General features: G+C 41.3%; 1 protein-coding gene across 4 annotated transcripts in view; it reads left to right on the top strand.

Annotated features, from left to right (window-relative positions):
* ca10a (carbonic anhydrase Xa) overlaps positions 1-25,731 on the top strand; it is a 381,374-nt gene that overhangs the window by 257,074 nt on the left and 98,569 nt on the right. For 3 of the 4 annotated variants that reach the window (XM_074620663.1, XM_074620662.1, XM_074620661.1), the window contains one exon: positions 11,083-11,118. The exons of the other annotated variant lie outside the window; for it this stretch is intronic. In XM_074620663.1, the coding sequence (XP_074476764.1) occupies positions 11,083-11,118 (36 nt within the window). The remainder of the gene's footprint in view (positions 1-11,082; positions 11,119-25,731) is intronic. 4 annotated transcript variants of the gene reach the window in all.

Below are 25,731 nucleotides of genomic sequence, written 5' to 3'. Positions count from 1 at the left end.
GAACCCCAAGTTGCTTCCGATGGGCAGCTCTGCCATTATTGGTGTATGAATGTCTGTGTGTGAATGATAAATTGTAGGGTGCTTTGTCTGCTAAGGTAGAAAGGCGCTATGTAAATGCGGTCCATTTACCATTTTTACCATTTTAAAGATGCAAATACAACATTATATCATCCGGATTCTATGAGGGAAACTAAAAATGATTTAGTATTAGTGTATTTCCAATGTAGAGGTTAGCATTATACAATATATACTACCTTTATCATCAAAGGATGGTTAGATGGCCAAGGCGATTTGTGTTGTTTCCGGTTCGAAACCTCTACTTCTTCTACTCTAGCCATGCAGAGGCTAGAGTAGTGATGGCTGGCTGATGGGTAAAACTGCAAAATTGCACCTGATTCAACCGTTATCAGCTCATTAAATGGGCGTTATCAGCCATTAAAAGCCTCATAGATGTGAGTCAGTAGGGGCCTACTACACCTACTACATTGTAAAAGTGAAAGAAACACTTAAAAGCAACATGTTCTAACATGTTGTAAAACTGAATGAAATGTAACAGCTTGTAACGTTACTGTTGGCATCTAGAAGCCACAGAGGCTAACAATTTAGCAAGCTAGCAAGTGGGTAACATAATGCAGGAAATGCAAAGACATAATGAAAGAGGAAAGCAATGAGGGCGTTGGTAATAACAACATTTTCCTCAGACTTATTTATTAAAATAACAAAGAAAAACAATAAACAACTAAAATAATTAATATATCAACTTATTTTGCACCGAAAGATTAACTTCCAAGGCCTCCGCCATTTCTGACGACGTCAACAAACACGTCCCAAGCTTTCAGAAACTTTCCACTTACGAGGTCATGAATACCACAAGAGACTCTTCTCGTGAACACGGTAAACACGACTCCATTTGAAGGCAGCATTACTTTGGCTTAAAATAAATACGTTTGAAAAGTGAAAATTCAACTCAAGGTTGAGAGCACAAAGAAAACTACCATTTTTGGTTTCACACGGGATGCAAACCCCGGTCTCTTGGTTGACCGATCTGTGTTTTGTGTCCCATCCATTGCTCTCAACCTCCACATATGGAGTTTCATGCCGTCTATACTACGGAGCCCGAATTCCACTTTTGCTCCTGCCATACTGTAGTTATTACGGCAGCTAGAGGTCGCTGTCGTCTTCTTTTATCCCTTCTTTAGGTGATCGCCCATGTGAATCAATGATAAAAACCTACTAGTGGGTGTAGCAGGCCCCTACTGACCCACAACTATGAGGCGTACAACCACTGATAACGCCCATTTGATGATAACAGTCTAACCAGCTGAAATATTAGTAAAGTAAGAAGGAATTTTCTTTGAACATCACTTTCAGAAGCACATGTAGACATTCAGTGTAGACCGGGGCGGCAGAAATGTGGCTTTGATGTCACTACAATGAGAGTGAGATCAGGCATGTCACTGAGGTTGTCAGGTGTGAACGCATCAGAACAAATTTGAGCTTACATTAGCTCTCAGCAACACGACACCCGGTAGGAAGATCTGGCCACTCCATTGCACTCGACGCCACTCTGTGTGAATTTAACACTACGCATACAAAAAAAGGTACAAAAGGAGGGGAAAAGAGCATGACAGGCAGGCTGCAATCACATTTAGCCGTTTAGCCGGATTATCAGCAGTGAGGCAGGTTGATAAGGAATGGTGTCTGTCCAAACTGTAGAGCCCTGTGGCTTACATTGAAGCCGGTGTCAGCTGTGAAGCATTCTGCTCAATCCCTAATTAGATCAAACTGAAGGCATGAAGTGCACAAGTGTGTGTATGTGAGAGAAAGCGAGCACATTCAAAAGGTTCCTCTAACTCCCAGATGAGTAGGCATCTGTAGCATCGCTTTGAGCAACACCTGGTATAACGGTAACACAGGATATGCTACTGTAGGAAAGCTGTCTTTATTTTACGCCTCTACCTTTCAACCACTACTCTTGGCTCTTTTCTCTGGCGGTCTACTGTTCCAGGCAGTGTTAGTAAGCCAACAGATGCACTGCTGTCGGTGCCAGCGCGGATGTCTATTGGAAAGTTTTCTGTTTGGAAATGATGTACAATGAAAAGTACACACGAGTAGAGCCCAGAAGCAGTTTATCGGTCTTGGCTTAGCCTTGTCAAGGATGTATCAGTTTATCAGGTCATCAAATGGGCATTGTCAGTGGTTATCAGCCTCATAGTTGTGGGTCAGAAGGGGCCTTATACAGGTTTTATCATTGATTCACATGGGCGATCACTGAAAGAAGGTATAAAAGAAGATGACAGCGACTTCTAGTGACCGGCGTAATTATGACATGAACAAAAATGGGAGTCAGGCGCTGTAGTAAAGACAGTGTTGAACTCCATATGGGCTGGAGGTGTTCAAAACTAGGGCTGTCAAAGTTAACGCGATAATAACACGTTAACGCACGTTATAACACCTCTAATTTCTTTAATGCATTAATGCAACTTGCAATTTTTAGGTTGTAGCGGGCTCAGTTTTACAGCTAGAATGAAGATACTGATATCATATGAAAAGAAAATCTAAGGAATCCATTGGTACCAACCATGTCATACTAGCTTTTCATGAAGGAGGTTAAATAACTCTAAATTTGTGATACATTTTGGCGAGGAAAAACTGGCATGGCCATTTTCAAAGGGGTCCCTTGACCTCTGACCTCAAGATATGTGAATGACATGGGTTCTATGTGTACCCACGAGTCTCCCCTTTACAGACATGCCCACTTTATGATAATCACATGCAGTTTGGGGCAAGTCATAGTCAAGTCAGCACACTGACACACTGACAGCTGTTGTTGCCTGTTGGGCTGTAGTTTGCCATGTTATGATTTGTGCATAATTTTTATGCTAAATGCAGTACCTGTGACGGTTTCTGGACAATATTTGTCATTGGTTTGTGTTGTTAATTGATTTCAAATAATAAATATATATATATATACAGTATATATATATATATATACTGTATATATATATATATATATATACATTTGCTTAAAGCAAGCATATTTATCCACTCCCATATTGATAGGAGTATTAAATACTCAACAAATCTCCCAAAAATAAATGAATGAATAAATTAATATGTCAATAAATGTAGCAAAAATAATATTAGAAATAAATGTAGCCATTAATGAATTGCTAAAAGGTGACATAAATTTAATTTCAGTTTTAATTTGCTTCTTTGTTTATGTATCTTAGTATTAATTCCCGTATTTATTTACTCCTCTGTTTAATTATGCCTTTTATTTATTCATATATTTAGTTTTAATATTTTTTTAAATGTATTCATTTATCTTTGCATTTTTTTATATATTTAATTTTATTTTGTATTTAAGGACATATATATATTTTATTTTATTTTTAGAGTCATTTACTTATTTATTCATTTATTTATTTTTATTTTGGCAGGTTCCATCCTCCGTACAATCATGTTTAGACCAAACACCAGAAGTCATACTAATGGCTTTTAGGCTCCGCCCCTGAAAGTGATGAGTCAAAAGCTCCCCACAGCAAACTGGAATCATTTTTAGTCAGATAATTATAGTAAAAAAACAGACAACACATCCAACAACTGACACATCAGTCATACATCAGTTCCTGATGCCACGCAGCCATTTGGCCTACCCTGCTGTTGCGGCACATTTCCTACAGCATCGACGCAGCAGACTGTAGCCCGTCTTCGAGATTCACAAGATTTTGCTAATTTAGCATGTAAACAACATATGCTGCTCTGTCAGGCTGAAGCGAGGCATAAAGAGTCTCTGCAGGCTTGTTTGGTTAGAGGCTCAGTGTATTCTTTAAGGCAAGTTGTTTAGCTTTCCCCTCCCCAACCCCCCTCTCCTCCCCGCTCTGCGGCGTGCGGTACTAATGAGAGAGAAGAGGGGTTGTGCGGCGCGGCGGGGAGGCAAGCAAATGCGACCTTTACCAGCGTCCCACCTTCTCGCTCGCATTCACTCTCCATGTTTGGCTCTATCCATCTCGGTAACCGCCCCTTGCAGGCTGTGCTCTTTGGTGGGGGGCTCTACAGGTTGGGGGTTAAAGATGTGGGTGTAGGGAGATGGTGCACAAAAGGTCATAGACACCTCCACAGCCAGGAGAGTTGCATAACACGGCGCATTTAGTGCATATCATCAACTGCCAAGAGGAAATGTAGTTTGGATTGAGCTCCAGTGAGTGAAAGCTCAGAAAAAAAGGCCTCCGATCGATCCGTGTGTGTTTTTATGAATGCGTTTCAGCCCAAAACTGAGTGTCCCATTAATGCTCCGACTTCCCAGGTACGACCCCAGCTTTTGACCTCTCACCCCGCCTCTCTGCCGCTCCTCATTGTCCTGTTAACCCTTATAGCTGCCGACCTCGGCGCTAACAAGCTCGCTCACGGCCGGTAATGACAGTCCCCGACACATGCTCTTCAGCAGAGGGCAGATGCAGTATAGTAGCCGCGAGCAACTTCCCAGCCAAATCCCAGCACTTCACTTTTTAATTACTTCAACTGCACTGCCCAACAGAGTATGGGTACTGTCAAGCACAGTTTGACAAGGTTGAAATATATTTTTGAAAGATATCGCTGGGCTCTTCTCGTGCCCAAATAATCACCTGAACCGCGGCGAGGATTTGGTGTTTCCCTCAGATCTTAATTCCTGTCAGGGAGAAAAAAAAGCTTCTTGAGATTCACTTAGAATATCCGTCACTGAAGCTCTCCGCTGAATTCCCAATGTTTTTATTGGGTGAGTGGCTCCTTCAGGCGGCCCGAGACGGGGTTTTCGTTGTAGGTTTTACATATCAACCCCCCTGGAGCTGTGGAGTAAACACACACCACACTGGAATGATTTATTGGAATCAAGGGTTAGCTCTTTGACAGCTCAATTTTATGTTTCATTAAAAAGGCTGATGGTTCATAGAGCTGCAGTTTGGGTCGAATTTATCAGGACTCATTAGTGGGACTGATACCCACTACACGTGTACGACTTTTATTCAATTAAATTTAAATGTATTTTTATACAGCGTCAAATCTTGACAGAAGTTATCTCAAGACGCTTTTCATATAGAGCAGATTTAGACCTATAATTTAGAGACTCAACAAGAGAGCCCCCGTGAGCACGCACTTGGTGCGACAAGTGGCAAGAAAAAAACTCCCCTTTTTATGTGTAGAAACCTTGGGAAGAACCAGGCTCCAGGTGGGCGGCCATCTGCCTCGACTGGTTGGACATTATAGTGGACAGTAGATTACTTCAATATGAACACCCCAGGATCTAGATCCAGGTTTTTACCCGAACCGTTTGCCAAAATACCAACTCATTCCCAACTCGTCACAAATACAAGCTTGGTCAGGACCCTTTGGCGTCACTAACTCACGTTTAGGCAGCAAAACTACTCGGTTAGGTTTAGTAAAAGATTGTGGTTTGGGTTCAAATTAAGCAGCAGCCTCCGGGTCTGAAAAGTGAAGCCAGTGCCTGTAACTTGCATTCTTTCTAATAGCCAGCAGGGGGCGACTCCTCTGGTTGCAAAAAAAAAAGCCGGATTGTATAAAAGTCTATGAGAAAATGAGCCTACTTCTCACTTGATTTATTACCTCAGTAGACATTGTAAACATGAGTTTATGGTCTCAATCGCTAGTTTCAATTCTTCTTCAACACAGCATGATGTTCATTTAGTAAATTATGGTCCCATTTAGAGTCAAATAGACCATAAAGCAGGGGATGCTTTAGGGCGTGGCTACCTTGTGGTTGACAGGTCACTACCACGGCTATGGGTGACGTCAAGGCAACTACATCCACTTCTTATTTGCGGTCTATGGTTAAAATAAGTATTTATTACGTAGGCTAGCTACATAGGCTACGCAACTTGACGTGACATAAGTTAAGTGCTTTACGCTTTGGCTTCACACGGGACACAAACAGCAGTCTCCTGGGTGAAAGTCCTGTGTTTTTTGACCCGTCCGTCCATCCCGAACTCCTCCCTTTGTCACTCTTTACACTACGTCACCTGACTGCCGGAGCAGTTACTCTGTCCAATAATGACGCGGATTGGTTTACATTGGAGTTAGTTGAAAGCCCGGTGCATCTCATACAGACGCTAAAAGGGTGCTTCGGTGCATTAGTATTAGATGCCAAGGTGATGAAATGAATTCCAGAGTTGTAAAATCCTATCTCACAGTATCATAAACCACTGTGCAGTGTCTGACAAAGCCCTCAAACTCATGAATCAGGGACCCGTTTCACACAAAGTGATCTGCGATCTACATCTTGCATGTAAATTGTAAATGTGGCAGCATCACATCTCATCAATGATTGCCGCTCCAAATTGCAGCTAAGTTTGCTCTTGCCATGCTTGATGTTATTCACCTTTTTATGAATTACCGCCTCGCGGTTGTATGCCTCCGCCAACTAGTCAAGTTACAGTTTACATCCACGTCTGTCATCACTTCATCACTTTACCCTGATAAACATTTGTGTAAAATTGTCATAAATAACATATGAATTCTTGAGTTGTGTTTTTTTGTGAGCACCAAATTCAAATCAGTTCATCTTTGAAGATGGAAGTTTGTGCCAGACGTAATGAAATCCCCTCCAGGCGTTCACAAGAATGAGACGGACAGATGGACAACCCCAAAAAAACATAATGCCTCCAGTCACAGAATGATAATTAACCCCATTTTATGATTAAATATCTGCAAAATCAAGCCTATAGCAGACAAACCTTTGTTTTTCCCAGGTAAAGAGTGATATATTCCGTTTATAGTGAGACGTTTAAAAACCCACAGAAAAAAAAACTTCATCCCCCGTTAATTAATATTTGCCCTTTTGTAGTAACTCTATCACAAGTGCCTGTGCGGCATCAGTTTGCAAGGCGGCGTGTGCAGCCCTGTCCCACTCTTCATTTGTCACACTTAGGAGTAAAACCTTGAGAGTGCAGCGTGCTTTAGCGGCCCGGCAGAAACCACCCCGACTGCACTTGACTGCAGATTAAAAGATTGATGACTGTAGTCGGGGGGGGAAAATGAGCAAAACATAAGATTTCCATTTGACTCCATAAGACTCCATTTGACTTTGGCACAGTTCCTGGACAATTACACGTACAGTAGTGAATCCTGCCACCGCTGGACTCTCTGGTGGAGGTTTCCTGCTCAACCCTCAGAGACCCACGATAGACCCGTTTTTGTCTTTTTTTTAAGAAGGATGCAGGGGGTCTTTAGGGGGAGATAGCAGGTCAACAGTAGATGTCACATAGAAGTGGTGTACATCATCTGAAAGCTGGGAACCTGAAGATTAATTTGAGATGCAACTCAGCACTGTGTGTCAAGTTGTTCTAGTCATGAAAGTGTATAAGGGTTTAGAACATTATAATCGAAGTATATGATGGCCATCCCCATGCTATATTATATCTCATAAGTTGTTGCAGCATTTTTTGGGTTGATATCATTTGTTACACAGATTTGATGTTAAATTTAACCATTTTTTACCACTGGAGAATTGATAAAAATGATCAATAATTCCTCCAAAATACCACATTAAGACACCAAGACCTTAAGGAACACCATAGAAAAAAGCCATGCTGTGATTTGGGATCAAAAACTTTAGGCGATTTCTGCAAGAATTACATTTTTGGATTGGATGGCAAGCGCTTCTGTTCTGAAAACTGCTCAGAAACCCCCTTTATTGTCAATCTAGCTAGGAAAGCCATCCATCCTCTGAATGCTCTAGGTCTCTAGTTTGTGGCTGTAAAGTTTCATGAGGCTGTGATTATCCTAGAGGTCACTACTACAATGAAACGGCTACTATGGGGACTAACATCATCACTCATGAATACAGTTGGGCTCATTGGATCCACAAGAGTCTCAGCTTTACAGTGATACCCAATTTATGTGACTAAGGACTATTTAGGGACCCCAGTATGCAGAAATATTCAAACACACCATTTTCGTATCGGCGAAAATAACACATTTATACTGCATTCAAAAAACTGCATATGATTATCATAAAGTGGGCATGTCTGCAGAGGGGAGACTTATGGGTACCCATAGAACCCATTTTCATTCACATATCTTGAGGTCAGAGGTCAAGGGGCCCCTTTGAAAATGGCAATGCCAGTTTTTCCTCGCCAAAATTTGGGAGCCTTATTTAACCTCCTTCTCAACAAGCTAGCATGACATGGTTGGTACCAATAGATTCCTTAGGTTTTTCTAATTTCACACAATATCAGAACTGAACTTCCCACAGCATCTGAAAGACAGGATCGCCCCACAATCCTGCAGGTCTCAGGGGGTTAAAAAAGTAAGCAAGGGGTTGACAAAAACCACCACCCTGTCTGGGTGATTATGAAACCCTCCTGAGGTCTGGAGAATAATCTCGGGAGCAATTAATTTGGAGTTTTAATTCTCAGTTTGACCAGAGGCTGCGTGTCTTGGTAAGCCCTCCGTCAGACCTCTTTGAGGGTGTGAGTAAACAAGGTCACTTTCCCCAAACGGGACAAAATGGCACTAATCCTCTTTCCTACGGCTTTGAACACTTTCCATAATTTCAATACCATTAAATACTCTGCGTGCGCCCGACCTTAAATCAACGCCCCGGAGAATTAAAAAGCCCAAATCTGATCTAAAGCCTTTTGTTTTCCAGACAGTCGACAAACGACGGGGAGACGAAACTCTTCTGCACTTTTCTTCCCCACCTCCTCTTCTATCTCCTCCCTCCGCTGTCGCCGTTAATTGCTTCCCCTCCACCTGCCCGCGCTTGATTTCCACCTGTCTTATTGTGTGATGTGATTAAAATGTAAAACGCCGCGGCGGATGGGGCTGCCTGTACGCTCGGCTCCTCCATCATTCCTTATTGCGCTGGGCCTCGGCTGTTTGCAGGCGGCACTCGGGGAGCGTGCGGTGGAAAAGATTGAACGCTTCTGTGGCTTAGCGTGCTATTTCCTCTAATGCACGGCGGGCATGAAGGCTATCGGGGAGATTAATACCGGTTTGGGCTGTTTGTAACACTGGCATTTATTCTCTCCAAAGTCCCAGCCACCGGAGGACACTTCTTCATTCTAGCCCGTGCCAGGGCCTGTTTACCCATCAGCTATCTGCCTCTTGCCTCGACGCCTTATTCCATCCGTCTGTTTTTTGCACCTCTGCTACATATGTACATGTTTACAGTCCTCAAATCTGCACTCTTTTTTTCATCTTTCACTCTCATCTTCGCCTTCGGGACAACCCCATCTTTGGGAGAACGCATGAAATAGCCAGAATAAGTTCAGGGTGAATCCAATAGGGATTAAACGATGCAAGGCCGGTCATTCTCCGCGGGGGGTCTAGCGAGGCGCCCAGATAAACACCAGCGAACCGAAAACGTCTATTTTTTACGATTTAGAATTATAGGGGTAACCGAGGACTTGGGCGCGCGCAACGCCTCTGTCAGCTCCCTGAGTAATGAGAGGTGGAATAAACCTCATCAAAAATACAACCCTCCCTTGCCTTCCTTCATCTGCACATTGCATTGCCCCGCGTCAAAGAATGGCAGCCTCCTCTGAATGGGTAAACAGCACAGAGCGGCCCAGCTGAGTTTTAATTCAGTCCGCTGAGCTAAATAAATTCGTCTGTAGAAGGTGTCAGCCACATCACAGCGCGCCGGTGGGGCCAGAAGCTGTGGAATCAGTTCCACACACAAACCCCCTAGACTCCGTATCGGTTCGTTCATTTTCATTTCTCACCCCCCTACCAAGAACCATTTCTTTCTGCAGTGCAAGCAACCCCGCAAATTGTATTTCCCACCCCGAAAAATGAATTTGGGGAAAGTTGGACGGTACCATATATATATTGTGTGTCCCCCCCCCCACCTCCCACGGTTTCAATTTGTGGCCGTATTTCCCCGTGTGCTGACACGCGGGGTAGTTTAGGCGTCAGGGTTGCAGTAGAAGAGGCATTAAATCCCTCGCTGTTTTGTCATCAATCAAATGTTTTGGACCCTGCCAAGGAGGCATATGTTAACAGATTTCACAGTAAACCTCACTCAATATTGCCTCGCGCCCACAGGGGTGCACTCACACTCACTCTGGAGGTTGATAAAAAAAAAAAGAAAAAGCATAATTTTACATTTTTTTGGAATGCTGAGTAAAATACATGAATACATAAAAATCCCCAATCACTGCACATTTGGTGTCGTAGGTGCTGTTGTTGTACAGTATGTGGTGATACGGCTCGGTCACACCAAATGGCGTATGGATGACACAGCAATTTGTAAGTTGTTTTCGTGTGCATTAACGACGCCTTCGTTGTTCTTTTGGCGTGCTATGTGTACGCCGTGTGTAGTCTGTACTGACTGCAATGCAAACGCATTCGCGTAAATATGCTACGCTATGCTCAGAGCTAGTGATGTAGAAGTAAAAGTGAGAAAGACTGTTAATTGCAGGTGGGGAGGTGAATGGGTCCAACAAATACAGGACTTTCAACTGGGAGACCGGTGTTCGTAGTATGGTGTAGTTGAGTTATTTTGAAGTCCTGTTAATGATGTTTGTGATGTATTTGCTGTACTTCTGTTACGTTGTTAACATACTGTACGTATTTTATTTAGTTTATGTACTTATTTTACTTAATTTCCGTACATGTTTTACTTAGCTTTCGTACATATTTTACTTAGTGTACATACATATTTTACTTAATTTACATACTTATTTTACTTAATTTATGTACATATTTTGCTTAGTTTACATACTTATTTTACGTACTTATTTTAATTAGTTTACTGACTTATATTACTTAGTTTACATACTTATTTTAGATTATTTACATATTTATTTTACTTAGTTTGGGCACTTATTTTACGTAGTTTACATACTTATTTGACTTAGTTTACGTACTTATTTGACTTAGTTTACGTACTTATTTTACTTAGTTTACGTACTTATTTTAAGCCCAGACAGGATGATTTTCTTAACCCTTAGTTTTGTTGCCTAAACATAACCGTGATCGTTTCACGTAACAACGTGGCGTTAAATGACACGCGAAAAGCCGTTTCACCTTTGTATACACTCTTTATTTAGCATATTCTCTATGTGCTCTTCTACCCAGATGTCGGGGAAACATCGGACTTTTGCAGAAGTCCAGGTCAGTCCCCTCCTACTCATGTTAACCTGTTGTTTACCAGTGTCAATCTCAACAAATGTGTCGAATTATGTTGTCACTGCAATCGAACCACACTAGGGTTTCATTGGAAACGATCCGAGACGGTGTAAATATTACAACGAGAGTTTGGAGTCGTTTTGCGTTCCAGTGTGGACAGAGATATTTTGTAAAACGAAGGTCGTGTGGACAGATATTTTTATTTTTATTTTTTTAAACGGAGGGGAAAATATATGTTTTAAAAAAAGATCTGTATATGTGTAGACAGGGCCTTATTCTTGAAGGCTTCTCCTTGATCTCTACTGTGGTTCTTCATTTGTACGTCGCTTTGGTCAGAAGCATTTCCCAAAATGAATACATTTTGATTTCTAAACCCCCCCTCCCCAATACCTTTCAGACGTCAAAGAGGGGCTTTGCCAATGATTTCTGTTACTTCCCAAAACAGAAAATAATACCTATTTTCCGCAACGATTGGGCTTGAACTCTCAACTTTTCTTTATCCATTCATCACAAAACAGCTCCCGTCATTTTTCACATATTATGCGACAGCACGGATGCCTTTGAGAAGAGACTCTCCAAGAGTGTGCATCATTCATTCTGCTCTACTGTGTCTTGTCCCTCTCTATGACAGCAGGCTTTTCAACCCTGCCTTTCGAGTGCGGCGGCTGTTTGGAATTTTCACCTTTTTAGTGCTCAGACGCCACTTTCGTACGACTCGGCTCGTTTGAAGCATAATGAAACCCTTTGTGGTCAGCGCTCTTATCGAGTAATTTCTGCTCTCTTCCGATGAAAGCCGAGAGCACACAGAACGGTCTTGAATTCTCTGACTAAAAAATGTCAGTGGTGGACTGACATGATTAGAGAGCTGAATTCCTCCGACTGAGAGAAATCAGACGGAGGATTACAGCGAGGGAGATGGGGTGATTAGCGATGAAAAGAGGCCCCGTGAAAAGAAGCGTGGAAGACACTTCACTCCTCCTTCACATGAAGGTTAACCATAGCAGCATACAGAACATTTCTCAACATCCGTCTGATTGTTCCCCCCCCTCTGTCTGGCTTTCTGTCTTCCTCTTACGTATTCCTCCCACTTCTCCGATTGAGTGCGGTTCATTGTGTGGAGGTTTGCATGAGGAGAACGCAGCGCTACAAGGATCTTTTTCCATTCTCTCCCATAGAGTACACAGTCTGAGTCACGTCTCTCCAGTTTAGCCCTAACAGAGCCCCTGTGGTTGCAGCGTCCAAGTCTCTCTCTCTTGTTTCTTTCCCCCGGCACAAGGCTATACACTGCGTCTGTCTAAACATCCTGTTATTCTCTTTACGCTCTCCGTGTTCATTTCATGTCTTCTCCTCCTTCATGTCTTCCTTTTGTGTCACAGAAGCCTTGGTTTTTTTAAAAAAAACGAAGACACTAATTAACTCAGACAATTGACTTCCCCTTTCGTTGGGTAACTCTCTGGAGAGAGCGCACGTCTTCAGAGGAACAATAATAATTAATACTACCGTGGTTGAGGTTTCAAGCATTCGTATTTACCCCTCATCCGCAGAGTGACTCGCAGTGAGTATAGGAGTAGGTCTCCCAATTAGGGGAAACACGTCTGTAACATCGCTGTCTAAATGTGAGGAGAGAAATCACAGTTATCGTCCAAACATAATTATTGTGTTTGAGACTTCCCCATAAAACAAATTGTCACTACGTGCTATGTTTTTAGTCTAAATCTTCTAATTTGTATCTGCTCATTTATTAGAAGCAATTATATTTACACTCTAAAACACATCTTTTTATGTCATATATTTCTTAGCTTTTATCAAATTGTTTTGATATCAGTGATATCAAGCTCTTTACTTTATTTATTTTTTACTATGAACAAAAATAACAAGCAGCTAGGTGGAGAAAGGGCGTGCTGAAAAAAGTGAATGAACAGAAAGAACAGAAAGTTCTGAATCTGAACAACTTAACCCATTACTATTCCACCCTCGTTTTTAGAGGGGTGATGGTGGGAGACAGGGGATGTTCAGGGCTAGATAAATAGTCAACAGTAGATGTCACATAGAAGTGGTGTACATCATCTGAAAGCTGGGAACCTGAAGATTAATTTGAGATGCAGCTCAGCACTGTGTGTCAAGTTGTTCTAGTCATTAATAAGAAATACAAATTAATGAATCAATTCAAATAAATTGTGAAAGTGTATAAGAGCGTAGAACGTGATGATATATAAGTATATGATGGCCATTCCAATGCTCTATTAGGTCTCATTTTGGGTTGATACTATTTGTTACACAAATTTGGTGCTAAATTTAACAATTTTTAAATTGATAAAAATGATTAATAATCCCTCCAAAGACACCAAGACCTTGAGGAATACCATAGAAAAAGCCATGCTGTGATTTAGTATCAAAAACTTTTGACTTTAGGACGATATCTGCAAGAATTATATTTTTCGGCGATTGAATGGCGGGCACTTCTGTTCTGGAAACTGCTCAGAAAACCCCTTATTGTCAATCTAGCTAGAGAAAGCCATCCATCCTCTGAATTCCCTATGTCTTTAGTTTGTGGCTGTAAAGTTTCATGAGGTTGTGATTATCCTAGAGGTCACCACAGGTCATTTTATACATTAAGGTCAAGTTTCAAGAAATGGCCTCACTACAATGAAATGGCTACTATGGGGACTAACATCATCACACATGAATACAGTTGGGCTCATTGGATCCACAAGAGTCTCAGCTTTACAGTGATACCCAATTCATGTAATTCAAAACTGTTTAGGGACCCCAGTATGCAGAAATATTCAAACATTCCGTTTTAGTATAGGCGAAAATAACACATTACTGATGACAATTTGAGTGACATCATAGATCAGTATAAATGTGTTATTCAAAAGACTGCATAGTTTTTGCCCAAAACTGCATGTGATTATCATAAAGTGGGCATGTCTGTAAAGGGGAGACTCGTGGGTACCCATAGAACCCACGAGATTCATATATCTTGTTGTCAGAGGTCAAGGGACCCCTCTGAAAATGGCCATGACAGTTTTTCCTCACCGAAATTTAGCCCAACTTTGGAGCATTATTTAGCCGCCTTTCCGACAGGCTTGCGTGAACCAATGGATTGCTCAGTTTTTTCAAGTTTCATATGAAACCTTCCACTTTAGCTCTTAAACTGATACAGCCTCTGAAAGACAGTAAAATTAGTCGGGATCGCCCGCGGGTCTCAGAGGGTTAAAGTTAAAGTTCGGAGACATGATTCAACATCCTCTGTTTACGCCGTTGCCATCGTTTTTCCCCACAAAAGGTGGGGGTGGTGATGAGAGCATATACTCGATGACGTATTGCCGGTTTGATGTACGACAATCAGAGTGACATCATAGATCATCATATGATCCCACGTGGCCCGCCAGAAGCCACAGAGTCAGACAACAGCAAAGAGAAAAAAAGGGCGGGAAGAGTTGGATGGAAAACACGTCTGTAGTTAGAGTAAGCGTAAGCGACTGTGACAACCGAAATTAGGACATGAAGTGTGCAGTCTGCTTCAAAGCACAAGGTGAACAAAGCCTTGGTCGGGTTGAAAGTAAGCAAGAGTAGGAGGAGGAGGAGGGAGCGCTGAGAGACTTTGTCCTTCACCTCCTCGACGGGGCGAGTCTCCACCGCCAGAGGCCATCACTCCACTTCGCCTTTGATCTCCTCTCTCTCTCTTAGAACTCGCTGCTCAGTGACGGTGACAATGACGTTCAGCGAAGAAAATATAGATTTTCCTAATACCTACTCTTCCATGTGTTCAGGCTGCAGCCTAAGGTGCAACACACATGATGGTACAAAGACGGCAATAAACTGCATCATCTCCCCCTTGATGTAACGGCATAAGGATGACGCATGTGTGGCATGTTCAGTGTGTCATTTTGTGTGTGTGTGTGTGTGTGTGTGTGTGTGTGTGTGTGTGTGTGTGTGTGTGTGTGTGTGTGTGTGTGTGTGTGTGTGTGTGTGTGTGTGTGTGTGTGTGTGTGTGTGTTAGGTTACGTGTCCTCTCTGTGTCATCATTATTGTTACTGTCATCTAGGGATTGTTGAAAGACCAGCTTTCGCCTGCCCCTTTCCACCAATTGAATTTGTTTGTTATCTCCGTGAATGGGGCCGGCGGCCTTTTAGTCAGGTGTGAGTGATGACAGCGTTCGGCCGGCGTGCGCTTGCTTTCCCCTCCAGACGCAGCCGCGTGTCGAGGTGGGACATGCCTGAGGTAAGGTAACACTTAACGCCACGGCAAAAATGAAAATGTCAGGCTTCCCCGTGTGAAACGGCATCAGGCTTGTTATTCAGCGCACGGTATAGCTGGAGACACACATGCATACTGCAGAGGAGCTGACATCTAACACGTCTTAATGGGTTTGTACTGTATGTATAGTAAGTGTGAGGCATAACGAAGCAATCTTAGCAATTAGCATCACACTTATACAGTATAAGCTACTGAATATGAATAAAGGGTCTTAAAGGAAGAGCAAATTACACAAATTAAAGTTTTTCATTGTCACCTTTTAGTCACCTTTAAGTTCACTGCTTCATCACTGCATTGATTTGATTTCTGACAGCCCTATTGTAAGGGGGGTCTCGTTGCAACGAGGACGGCTCAAAAATAGCCTCTGGTTATAGACAGAAAAAGAGAAAATTTGCAAATGAGTAAAAATGTATGCTTTACAGCCCATTATAGTAAAATAAATGTAATAACAATAAAAAACACAGATAAAATTCCCTTTTAGGAAAAATAAAAACTTGCCAAAAAAAAAAGGAATTAATTCATGCTTGTTGTCAGCATTAAGTTTATTGAAACAGGTGTGCATTAGATGACATACTTTGTCATTTTAACGACGCATTCTCACTCCCAACTCATCAAATATCGACGCTTGGTCAGTGGCCCTATACGCTTCAAACTATGACACCCTAGGTACCCCTCTAGCGTTATGGACGTGTCAGGGACGGTGTGTCAGTTTCAGCTTGTTACATGTTTTTTTCAAAATAAACTTGCATGTTCACAGGAAGCGTACAGTTTCCTCTTGTTACATGCATACAGTGTCTTTTCAAAATAAACTTCAGCGTTCACATGAAGTGAAGAGTTTTCTTCTTGTTACATGCATACAGTGTCTTTTTAAAATAAACTTCTGTGTTCACAGGAAACATACAGTTTCCTCACATTACATGCATGCAGTGGCTTTTCAAAATAAACTTCCGTGTTCACAGGAAACATACAGTGACCTCTCGTTACATGCATTTAGTGTTTTTTTCAAAATAAACTTCTGTGTTCACAGGAAACATACAGTTTCCTCACATTACATGCATGCAGTGGCTTTTCAAAATAAACTTCCGTGTTCACAGGAAACATACAGTGACCTCTCGTTACATGCATTTAGTGTATTTTTCAAAATATAATTCTGAGTTTACAGGAAACGTTCAGTTTCCTCTCATTAAATGCATGCAGTTGCTTTTCGAAATAAACTTCCGTGTTCACAGGAAACATACAGTGACCTCTCGTTACATGCATAGTGTCTTTTCAAAATATACTTCTGAGTTTACAGGAAACATACATTTTCTTCTCATAAATGCATGCAGTGGCTTTTCAAAATTAAACTTCCATGTTCACAGGAAACATACAGTTTCCTCTCATTACATACATGCAGTGGCTTTTCAAAATAAATGTCCGTGTTCACAGGAAGCGTACAGTTTCCCTCTGATACATGCATGCAGTGTCTTTTCAAAATTAACTGCAGTTTTCACAGGAAGTGTACAGTTTGCTCTCGTTATATGCATACAGTGTCAATAAACTTCCAACATAGGTTTACTTGGTTAGGTTTAGGCAACAGAATGACTTGACCTTTTTGAAAAGAATGAGTGGGTTTAGTCACACATTGCTAATGTCTGTCTGAAAACAACCTCAGCAGCAAGAAAGTGGTTTAGAAGGTCACATCCTGTACTACCAAGACCAATATGTGTGTTTTTCACATCAACCACTTCTGTGACCTTGCTGCGGTAAAAGACACAGGACGAAAATACAGCTCTTCTTCTTTCCACCATGCATCGAATCACACATCATAAAGCTTGCGCTCGCCGCCGCCCTGATATGAGTAACAGATCGAATGTAACAGATATTTATGGATATGGACCACTACAATCCACTTCCCCTCTCAGACTTTCAAACAAGCTTTTGAAATGTGAGAGTGGCCCACTGTTGGTACTCGGCGCTGCTCTCTCTCTCTCTCTCTCGGTGTATCTCTTGTGTTTGCTATTTATTGTTCTTGTAAAGTGGCTTTCTCCGGCGCGGCGGTAACACAAGCTCGGGCAGTTCTCTCGTACAGCGCGCAAAACATCAGAGAATGATAGATTGTGGTAATACAAGCTGGCAAACGCCTCCTCAACGCTCCTTTTAAAGCTTTTATCTCAGATTTGGCACGAGTGCACGCTCAATAATCAAGTGGGCCATGAAAACATGTTTTTCACCAGACACATGACTGATAACCGGTCGATGGCTCGCCGAGCAACAGGGCGGGTGAAATTGATGGACCTCTCGGAAACGTGTATAAAAGATACCTTCAAATCAAACGCAGTCAAATGGAGGTTTTGTTACCAGGCTGGTTTAATTTGATGACGGATTCAGAAAGACTGCCTCTTGCTTTAAAAGAAAAATATTGTCCTCAACTTGGATTTGGCTTTTTTTTCAAACTGTATAACTTGGGGTCTAGGAAAGGTTGAGAATGTAGGTGTATGTGTGTGTGTGGGAGGCGTGGAAAGATATATGGATGGTCTTTCTGGCGGTCGGCCTGGCAAGGCAAGGCTCAGGCTACGGATGACATTTTGAGCTCTGATTGCCTGGCAGGTCGGCTGACACTTGGATAGGCTGCGGTCCCACAGGGAATGTGACAAAGATGGAGTGGAGCTTTCTGTGTCACGTGCACACACACACACACACACACACACACACACACACACATACACACACACACACACACACCTCAACTACTAACACCTGTGCATGAGAGAGAGGGAGTGTGTGTTGTGTGTGTGTGTGTGCACCGGGTGACCTAGGTGCTGCAGGCATCCATTACCAATCTTGGGTGTGATTGAAGGGAGATCCAGCCAGTGAGCATGTCTAGGCTGTTTTATCCCTGCTGCCTTACCAGCTGCCTAACCTCCTGAACCTACAATCCTGCCGCAGCCTTGGGGGAATTGCAACTCTCCGCCTCACAAATCTAAGTTATACAATATACTGCAGCCACGGGGGTCAAAACAGCACTAAAAATCAGCTGTGGAAGAAACTCCACTCAACTTAATTAGAGGTAAAGTTGCAGCTGTAAAAATCAGAGCTGTCAAAGTTAAACGTGATTATAACGCAAATTCGTTTTAACGCATTAACGCTACTTGTGAGTAAAAGCTTTTGAAGATACTGGCATCATATGAAACTACAAAATCTAATGAATCCATTGGTACCAACCATGTCATACTAGCTTGGCATGAAGGAACGCTCCAAACTTGCGCTAAATTTTGGCAAAAAAAAAACCTGGCACGCCTATTTTCAAAGGGGTCCCTTGACCTCTGACCTCAAGATACGTGAATGAAAATGGGTTCTATGGGTACCCACGAGTCTCCCCTTTATATAGACATGCCCACTTTATGATAATCACATGCAGTTTTGGGGCAAGTCATCGTCAATACAGCACACTGACAGCTGTTGCCTGTTGGGCTGCAGTTTGCCATGTTATGACTGCCATGCCAATTTTTCCTCGCCAATATTAAGAGCAAGTTTGGAGCGTTTCTTTGCCTTTTGCCCGACAAGCTAGTATGACATGGTTGGTACCAATGGATTCCTTAGGTTCTTTAGTTCCATATGATGCCAGGATCTTCACTCTAGCTTTAAAACTAAGCCCCACAACCTAAAAATTGCAAATTGCGTTTTTTGTGTTAAAGAAAATAGTGGCGTTAATGTGTTATTATTGCGTTGACAGTCCTAAAATGTATACAAACATTTGCATAAAGCAAGCATATTTGCCCACTCCCATGTTGATAAGAGTATTACATACTTGACAAATCTCCCTTTAAGGTACATTTTGAACGGATACAAAAATGTGCGATCAATCACGATTAACGATCGACAATCATGCAATCAATTGCGATAAAATACTTTAATCGATTGAAAAAACCTATAGATTAAACCCAATGTAACAGAAAATTTTATGTCTTTTTAGCAAAGTATAAGAGGACATTGCATTTCAGCAAATGCTTTTACTTTGAAAGAATCCTTCAAAATGAAGCACAGAAACAAAAAAGGCATGAATAAACAATTTTAGCGAGGTGTTAGTGGCGGTTTTCTGAGCTGCACATCCAAACCGGCCAAGGCTAAAGGCTGATTTGGATTTGATGACTTTCATTGACTTTCCATCACTTTGTTTCCCTCCCTCATTGTGTGTAAATTGGCCTGTGTCTGGTGAAACGCTAATGGAGAAGCTGCAAAAATTTGCACTTTGATATAAAATGCAGAAAATAACATGCCAGTCAAAGCACACTGAAAGCCGCAAGGTGGAATTTATTATGGGAACTTTGTGAACTGCATACAAAGCGTTCATGTTCTCCAGCTGACCTGAGGCTGTTTTTACCAAACAGACTACTTTTAACATGATGTAGGCGTGACTTTATTCATAACTTGACACCTTGTGTTTTTATTAAGATCAATGTTAAGATTATGGTAAAAAGCAACACTTGTTTCTTGATTCATAACCTAAAGAAGATATTCCACTAATATCCCAGGCTGTTCTAATACACAATTTGTCGCTATACCTACAAAAAGTAATGCAATGTGATACGTATGTATCCCACGTAATCGCGAACCGTGGTGGATGGGTGGGTCCAAAAACACAGGACTTTTGCCCGAGGAGACAGGTGTTAGTACACCGTGTAAAACCAGGAGCTAACGTTGATTTAAGTCTGAGTTACACCACTTCCATGGTTATTTTAACTAAAACCACAATCTTTTCCTAAACCTAACCAAGTTGGTTCCTGTTAAAGACTGAAGTTTATTTTGAAAAGACTGTATGCATGAAACGAGCGGTAATTGACAGCAAATTGTTGCTGGACATTCGTAGGAAAACGCACGAAGATATAAAACTTCTCGTAAGATATACAAACCGTACCGTATGAGAATACGTTGAATATCCATAGGTGGGATGTAGAAAGTGTACAACCTTTATTTTGGTTTTTACACCAAATCAATATTGTTTTTAATGTAAACTCATTAGATACTTAAATGAATACTGAATATCAATAGAGCTTTGTTATTGTGTACCTTCAGTTTTATTATAAAGTTGGGGCTCTTATTTTGAAAGTAACGGTGCGTACAGATATGTAGTTAATTTCTTCAAATGACTAAATAAAGCTGTTGAAAACAAAAAACAAAACATAGATTTGAACTATTCGAATACCTATTTATACGTCAACACAAAAAGGGTCTATAACATCAGTCTGCTTTTACACTGAAATCTTACTTGCTGCACCAGGTCAGTGGATACATAAAGCAAAAGTAAAATTACAGACTTCAGAAGTACTCAAAATGTACACCTACACAAGAATCTGCTTATGCAACTGTAACTCCTCACTTATGTCCTCAAGAGTACCACATACTCCCTAATTATCATGCACGACTCTGTGGAACACTGCTACATCATTTTTTTTTTTTCATCCTACGCTCAAGCTTCTGTTCCTGCTGGACTTCACATGCAGCACAGTATGTGGGATATATGCAGACACTGTACATTTCCAGTTCATCATCATCATCCTGCCTCCCCTTGGAGAAGGCGTTATAGGAACAAAACTGTCTGCAAGGGCCGACGTGTTTACACACAGCTATAAAACCACTCACACCAAAGAATGAAACTTTTATTGACTAGCAGGTGTTGGGCAACGATGCCTCGCTTTATTTCAAGGGTGGCTTTTAATGCCGGGCGTCCACGCCTGAGAGTGGATATACAATGACAGCTGGAGGGTGTGGAGTGGCGGATAAAAGCCACTGTTAATAATAATGACAACAAAGATCAGCTGTAACTGGGCCAACGGATCCTCGGATCTACCTCAGAGTCTTTTAGTATTCCAACTGACACATTCTCACTCCCAACTCGTCAAATACTGACGCTTGGTCAGTGGCCCTACGCTTCAAACTATGACGCTCTAGGAGCCCCTTTAGCATCAGTTTTAGACAAGTCAGGGACGGTGAGTTAGTTTCTTCCCGTTACATGCATAGTGTCTTTTTCAAAATGAACTCCCGTGTTCACAGGAAAGGTACAGTTTCTGTTCGTTATATGCATACAGTGTCTTTTCAAAATATACTTCCATGTTCACAGGAAACGTACAGTTTCCATTCATTAAAGGCATAGTGACTTTTCAAAATAAACTTCTGTGTTCACAGGAAACACAGTTTCCGTTCGTTATATGCATACAGTGTCTTTTCAAAATAAACTTCCGTGTTCACAGGAAACGTATATTTTCCGTTTGTTATATGCATACGGTGTCTTTTCAAAATAAACTTCTGTGTTGAGAGGAAAACGTAGAGTTTCTGTTCGTTACATGCATACAGGGTCTTTTCAAAATAAACTTCCAAATTGGGTTTACTTAGTTTTTAGGTTTACTTACTCAACAAAGCTACTTGGTTAGGTTTACGCATTCAAATATTTGGTTAGGTTTAAGAAAAGGTTGTGGTTTGGGTTAAAATAAATACATTTGTTTTGTAAATAACTACGCTTGTTACGTAACTGCCGTTAGTAAAGTACGGAAGTTACATAACAAAACTACGGTAAAATAAGTCAACATTGACTTGGTTCCACATCTGACACAATGGAAACCGTGGACAGTTCGTATTTGTTTGAACCATCCATCCACTCCAACTTCCTCCCTACGCAAACTTTCCTGCACTTTAGACTACACCAGTTTCTCTGACCGTCTAAGAATGATACAGATGGGTTAAATTGAAGTTAGTTTAAATCCCGGTGCACCAGTATTAGACGCAGAGGGCTATGGACCGAGCGTAGGTATTTGACGAGTTGGGAATGAGAATGAATTGTTCTAACATGCACCGTTATCATGCATATCCCTTTATCACAGTTTGGATGTCCTATTCTCTTTCAATGCACATGTGGCTCTCCATCATTGAGCTCATTAAACACTAACATGTTTTGTCGTCCTTTTTCCCAACTGGCCTTTAAATTAAAGCCAACATTATGCATTCTGTCACCTTCTGCATGCTATAAAACCTTACACTTTCCATGCTCTCACTCTGCTTCTCTTCCTTCCTTTCTGTTGGGATGTTTATAGACCTGTTTAGTCCCACTTCTTGGGTTTTATGGGCCTAATGGTGAATGTCAGCAGCGGACTGTAATCAGGTTAAACCAATAAACAGACGGCGGTTAGAGTAACTTGAAAAGGTTAGAATGCAGTCGAGAACTAAACATCTAAAACTGCCTTCCTTTTTATTTTGTCTTAAAGGTCCCATATTGTGAGATTTTCCATGTCTTTTTTGATTATAAAACAGGTCTAGGTGCGATTATAAATACTGTCACGCAGCCGCCACACAATGTTCATGCGGGCGGTTTGGCCGGGCCGTTAGTCTCCGGCTGCAGTGATGCTGTGAAGATGGGTGACAGCGCAGATGCGGAAGACGGGAAAGCTGAGCAATCAGATTAGGGTGAGCTTTGTCAAGCAACTTCCAAACTTAAATTCCGTCACTTCCTGTGTTGTTAAACTCAAACACACGCGATCTTTTCCTCAACCTAACTAAGTAGTTTGTTGCCTAAACCTAACCAAGTTGATCTTTTCCTGATGCTCCAGTGCATCAGAAGTGTGTTTAAGTGTGGTGATCTCAGTTATTTTGCCTCATTCGTCTTCTTCTCGGGGCTGTGTGGGCCTGTGCAGCACCTGCTAAGCTGGGATCGCTTAGTGATTCAGACCAAAAACAGTTGTTAAAGCAGCGCAGTGGGCTGTGTTGATGGGGGCGTGTTGTTTGGGTACTGTTGAGACAATGAAATAGGATCCAGGAAGTCCCCTTTGAATGCTTAAAAGGCTCATCAGACTCCAAAGCACTGCACAATGGTCTGTAGTTATTTTGCACTTTGCCAGTTGTTGGTTCACATGGTCTTCTTAAAGACATCTGAACAGACTCAGTCAGTGTTTATTAGCCAAAAAGAGCCAAAGGATGTGATAGTACATACATTATCTTTAGCTAACAACCCACACCAACTTCATGTGTGTCAACATCAGTTCCAGTCTGTAGCACAAATGTAAATATAGCAAACACTATGTGTTTCCATTATTGTCCTTCGTGATCTCTCGTTTTTGTTTGCGGCTCTGTGTGTCCACGAAATATCTGTTTACACAACTGGGTCTTTCTGCAACCATGATCACTTTTGACTCTCCCAAATAAAAAAATAATTTTAACCATCAGAGTATGTAATACACACAATTACATAGTAAGATTTGAATTTTTACATGTTTTTTTTTATGGTTTTATGTCCTTGTCCTTTATGTGCAACATTACAATAACTTTAATTTTATACAGTTTTCTTTTTAAATTTCTATAGCATTTTTAATTCATTCATCAAGCTTTGTGCATCATTGTAAATATTGATATAAAACATTTTTTCTATGCAGTAAAGACATGTTGTGGAAACGATATTTTTGCTAATATTGCAGCTGAATGGCGGCTAGCAAGGTCTCTGCTACATTAGGTTTGATTCTTAGCATCTAATATACATGAATTCAACGGTAATATTACGTTATTTTAGGGCTGTCAAGGTTAACACGATAATAACGTGTTTACGCAAATTCGTTTTAACGGCACTAATTTCTTCAACACATTAACACAACTTGCAATTTTTAGGTTGTATTGGGCTCAGTTTTAAAGCTAGAGTGAAGATACTGGCATCATTTGAAGCTAGTAAACCCCAATGAATCCATTGGTACCAACCATGTCATACTGGCTTTTCAGGAAGGAGGTTAAATAACGCTCCAAACTTACGCTACATTTTGGTGAGGAAAAACTGGCATGGCCATTTTCAAAGGGGTCCCTTGACCTCTGACCTCAAGATATGTGCATGAAAATGGGTTCTATGGGTACCCACGAGTCTCCCCTTTACAGACATGCCCACTTTATGATAATCACATGCAGTTTGTGGCAAGTCATAGTCAAGTCAGCACACTGACACACTGACAGCTGTTGTTGCCTGTTGGGCTGCAGTTTGCCATGTTATGATTTGAGCATATTTTTTATGCTCAATGCAGTACCTGTGAGGGTTTCTGGACAATATTTGTCATTGACAGCCTTAGTTATTTTTTTAAATTTAGTTCAAAATACACAATAACTAAACTGTATGGTAAGAACACACAATTAATACTTCAGAAGAAACGGTTATCTTAACTTTGTTTTTCTTGATTTTTGGGGGTCACCTACTGTATGTGGATGGCCCAACCCAAACCCCAGCTGTGGAACATTAAGAAAAGTGGTGTTTGGACCCATAAAATGCTCCATTAATTTAATTAAATCCCGTTAAATTTCACGTCAAGACGGGTAATAACACTGTGTATATATGTATCAAGCAATGCACAGCAAATTTGAACAAAAATCCCAAATGTCATTGCTGGTACTTAAAAATGCCCGTAGTCGCAGTAACACCGACCTGTTTCTATTTGTGTCTGTTAGTCTTTTCTATATTTCCTGTGCATGCATTAATTTTACATCCAATTATCACCTCACATTCAGTGTGATGGAGGCTTGAGAAAAATGGTGTGTTGAAGGAAAGGTTCTGATCTTTTCAAATCAATGTCAAAGCTGATGTAGGCGAGATTGGAGCAAATATGATTAAAATAAAGTTATTTTTATCAAACTGTCGCTATATTGTGACAGTAGTACATGAAACCTGGGAAAAGAAATCACGTGCCTCTGTGTCCTCCAGTGCTTCTAACGGCATCCGCAAGATTTTTACAGACCGAAAGAAAACAAGCAGTAAGAGCAGATCTGAGGTCTGCTGTCCATCTGCTGTCTATGAGAGCCGGCTGTCAATCACTCCTGAACTCCGATCAAACAGTCAAACTAGGCAGCGCTGATCAAATATGAATCAATATTATGTTACGTTAATGCCTATTTTCTCCCCTCAAATGATTTCACAATCATCTTGTAGTGCACGGTTTAGCTGTAAAATGAGAAAGTTTGTGACGCGCCTGCCATTTTAAAATCTGTTGAAGGAACGCCAAGTTCTGGTCACATGACCGGAGCACAGCCAATAGGAACGCTCTCTCTGAAATTACCTGTGATTGGTCAAAGTCTCCCGTCAAGGGCTAGATTTTTTAAAGCCTGAAAACAGAGCCATGAGGAGGCGTATAGATGTCTAGTTTTCTCTCAGAACACTTGAATTACAATATGCTGAAATGTTATTATGGAATTTTTGGCGAATGATGCCAAAAATATTCTGCCTACTGCCACTTTAAAGGTCCCATATTATAAAAAAGTGAGATGTTCATGTTTTTTTTATTATAAAGCAGGCTTAAGTCCTATATATATATAATGTGAAAGTATCGAAACACTCAATCC

The sequence above is a fragment of the Sebastes fasciatus genome, chromosome 20 (genome assembly GCF_043250625.1).
Source record: "Sebastes fasciatus isolate fSebFas1 chromosome 20, fSebFas1.pri, whole genome shotgun sequence".
NCBI classification, from domain to species: Eukaryota; Metazoa; Chordata; class Actinopteri; order Perciformes; family Sebastidae; genus Sebastes; species Sebastes fasciatus.
Note: the sequence above shows the minus strand (reverse complement) of the source record. Positions and strands in the feature narration are given on the sequence as shown.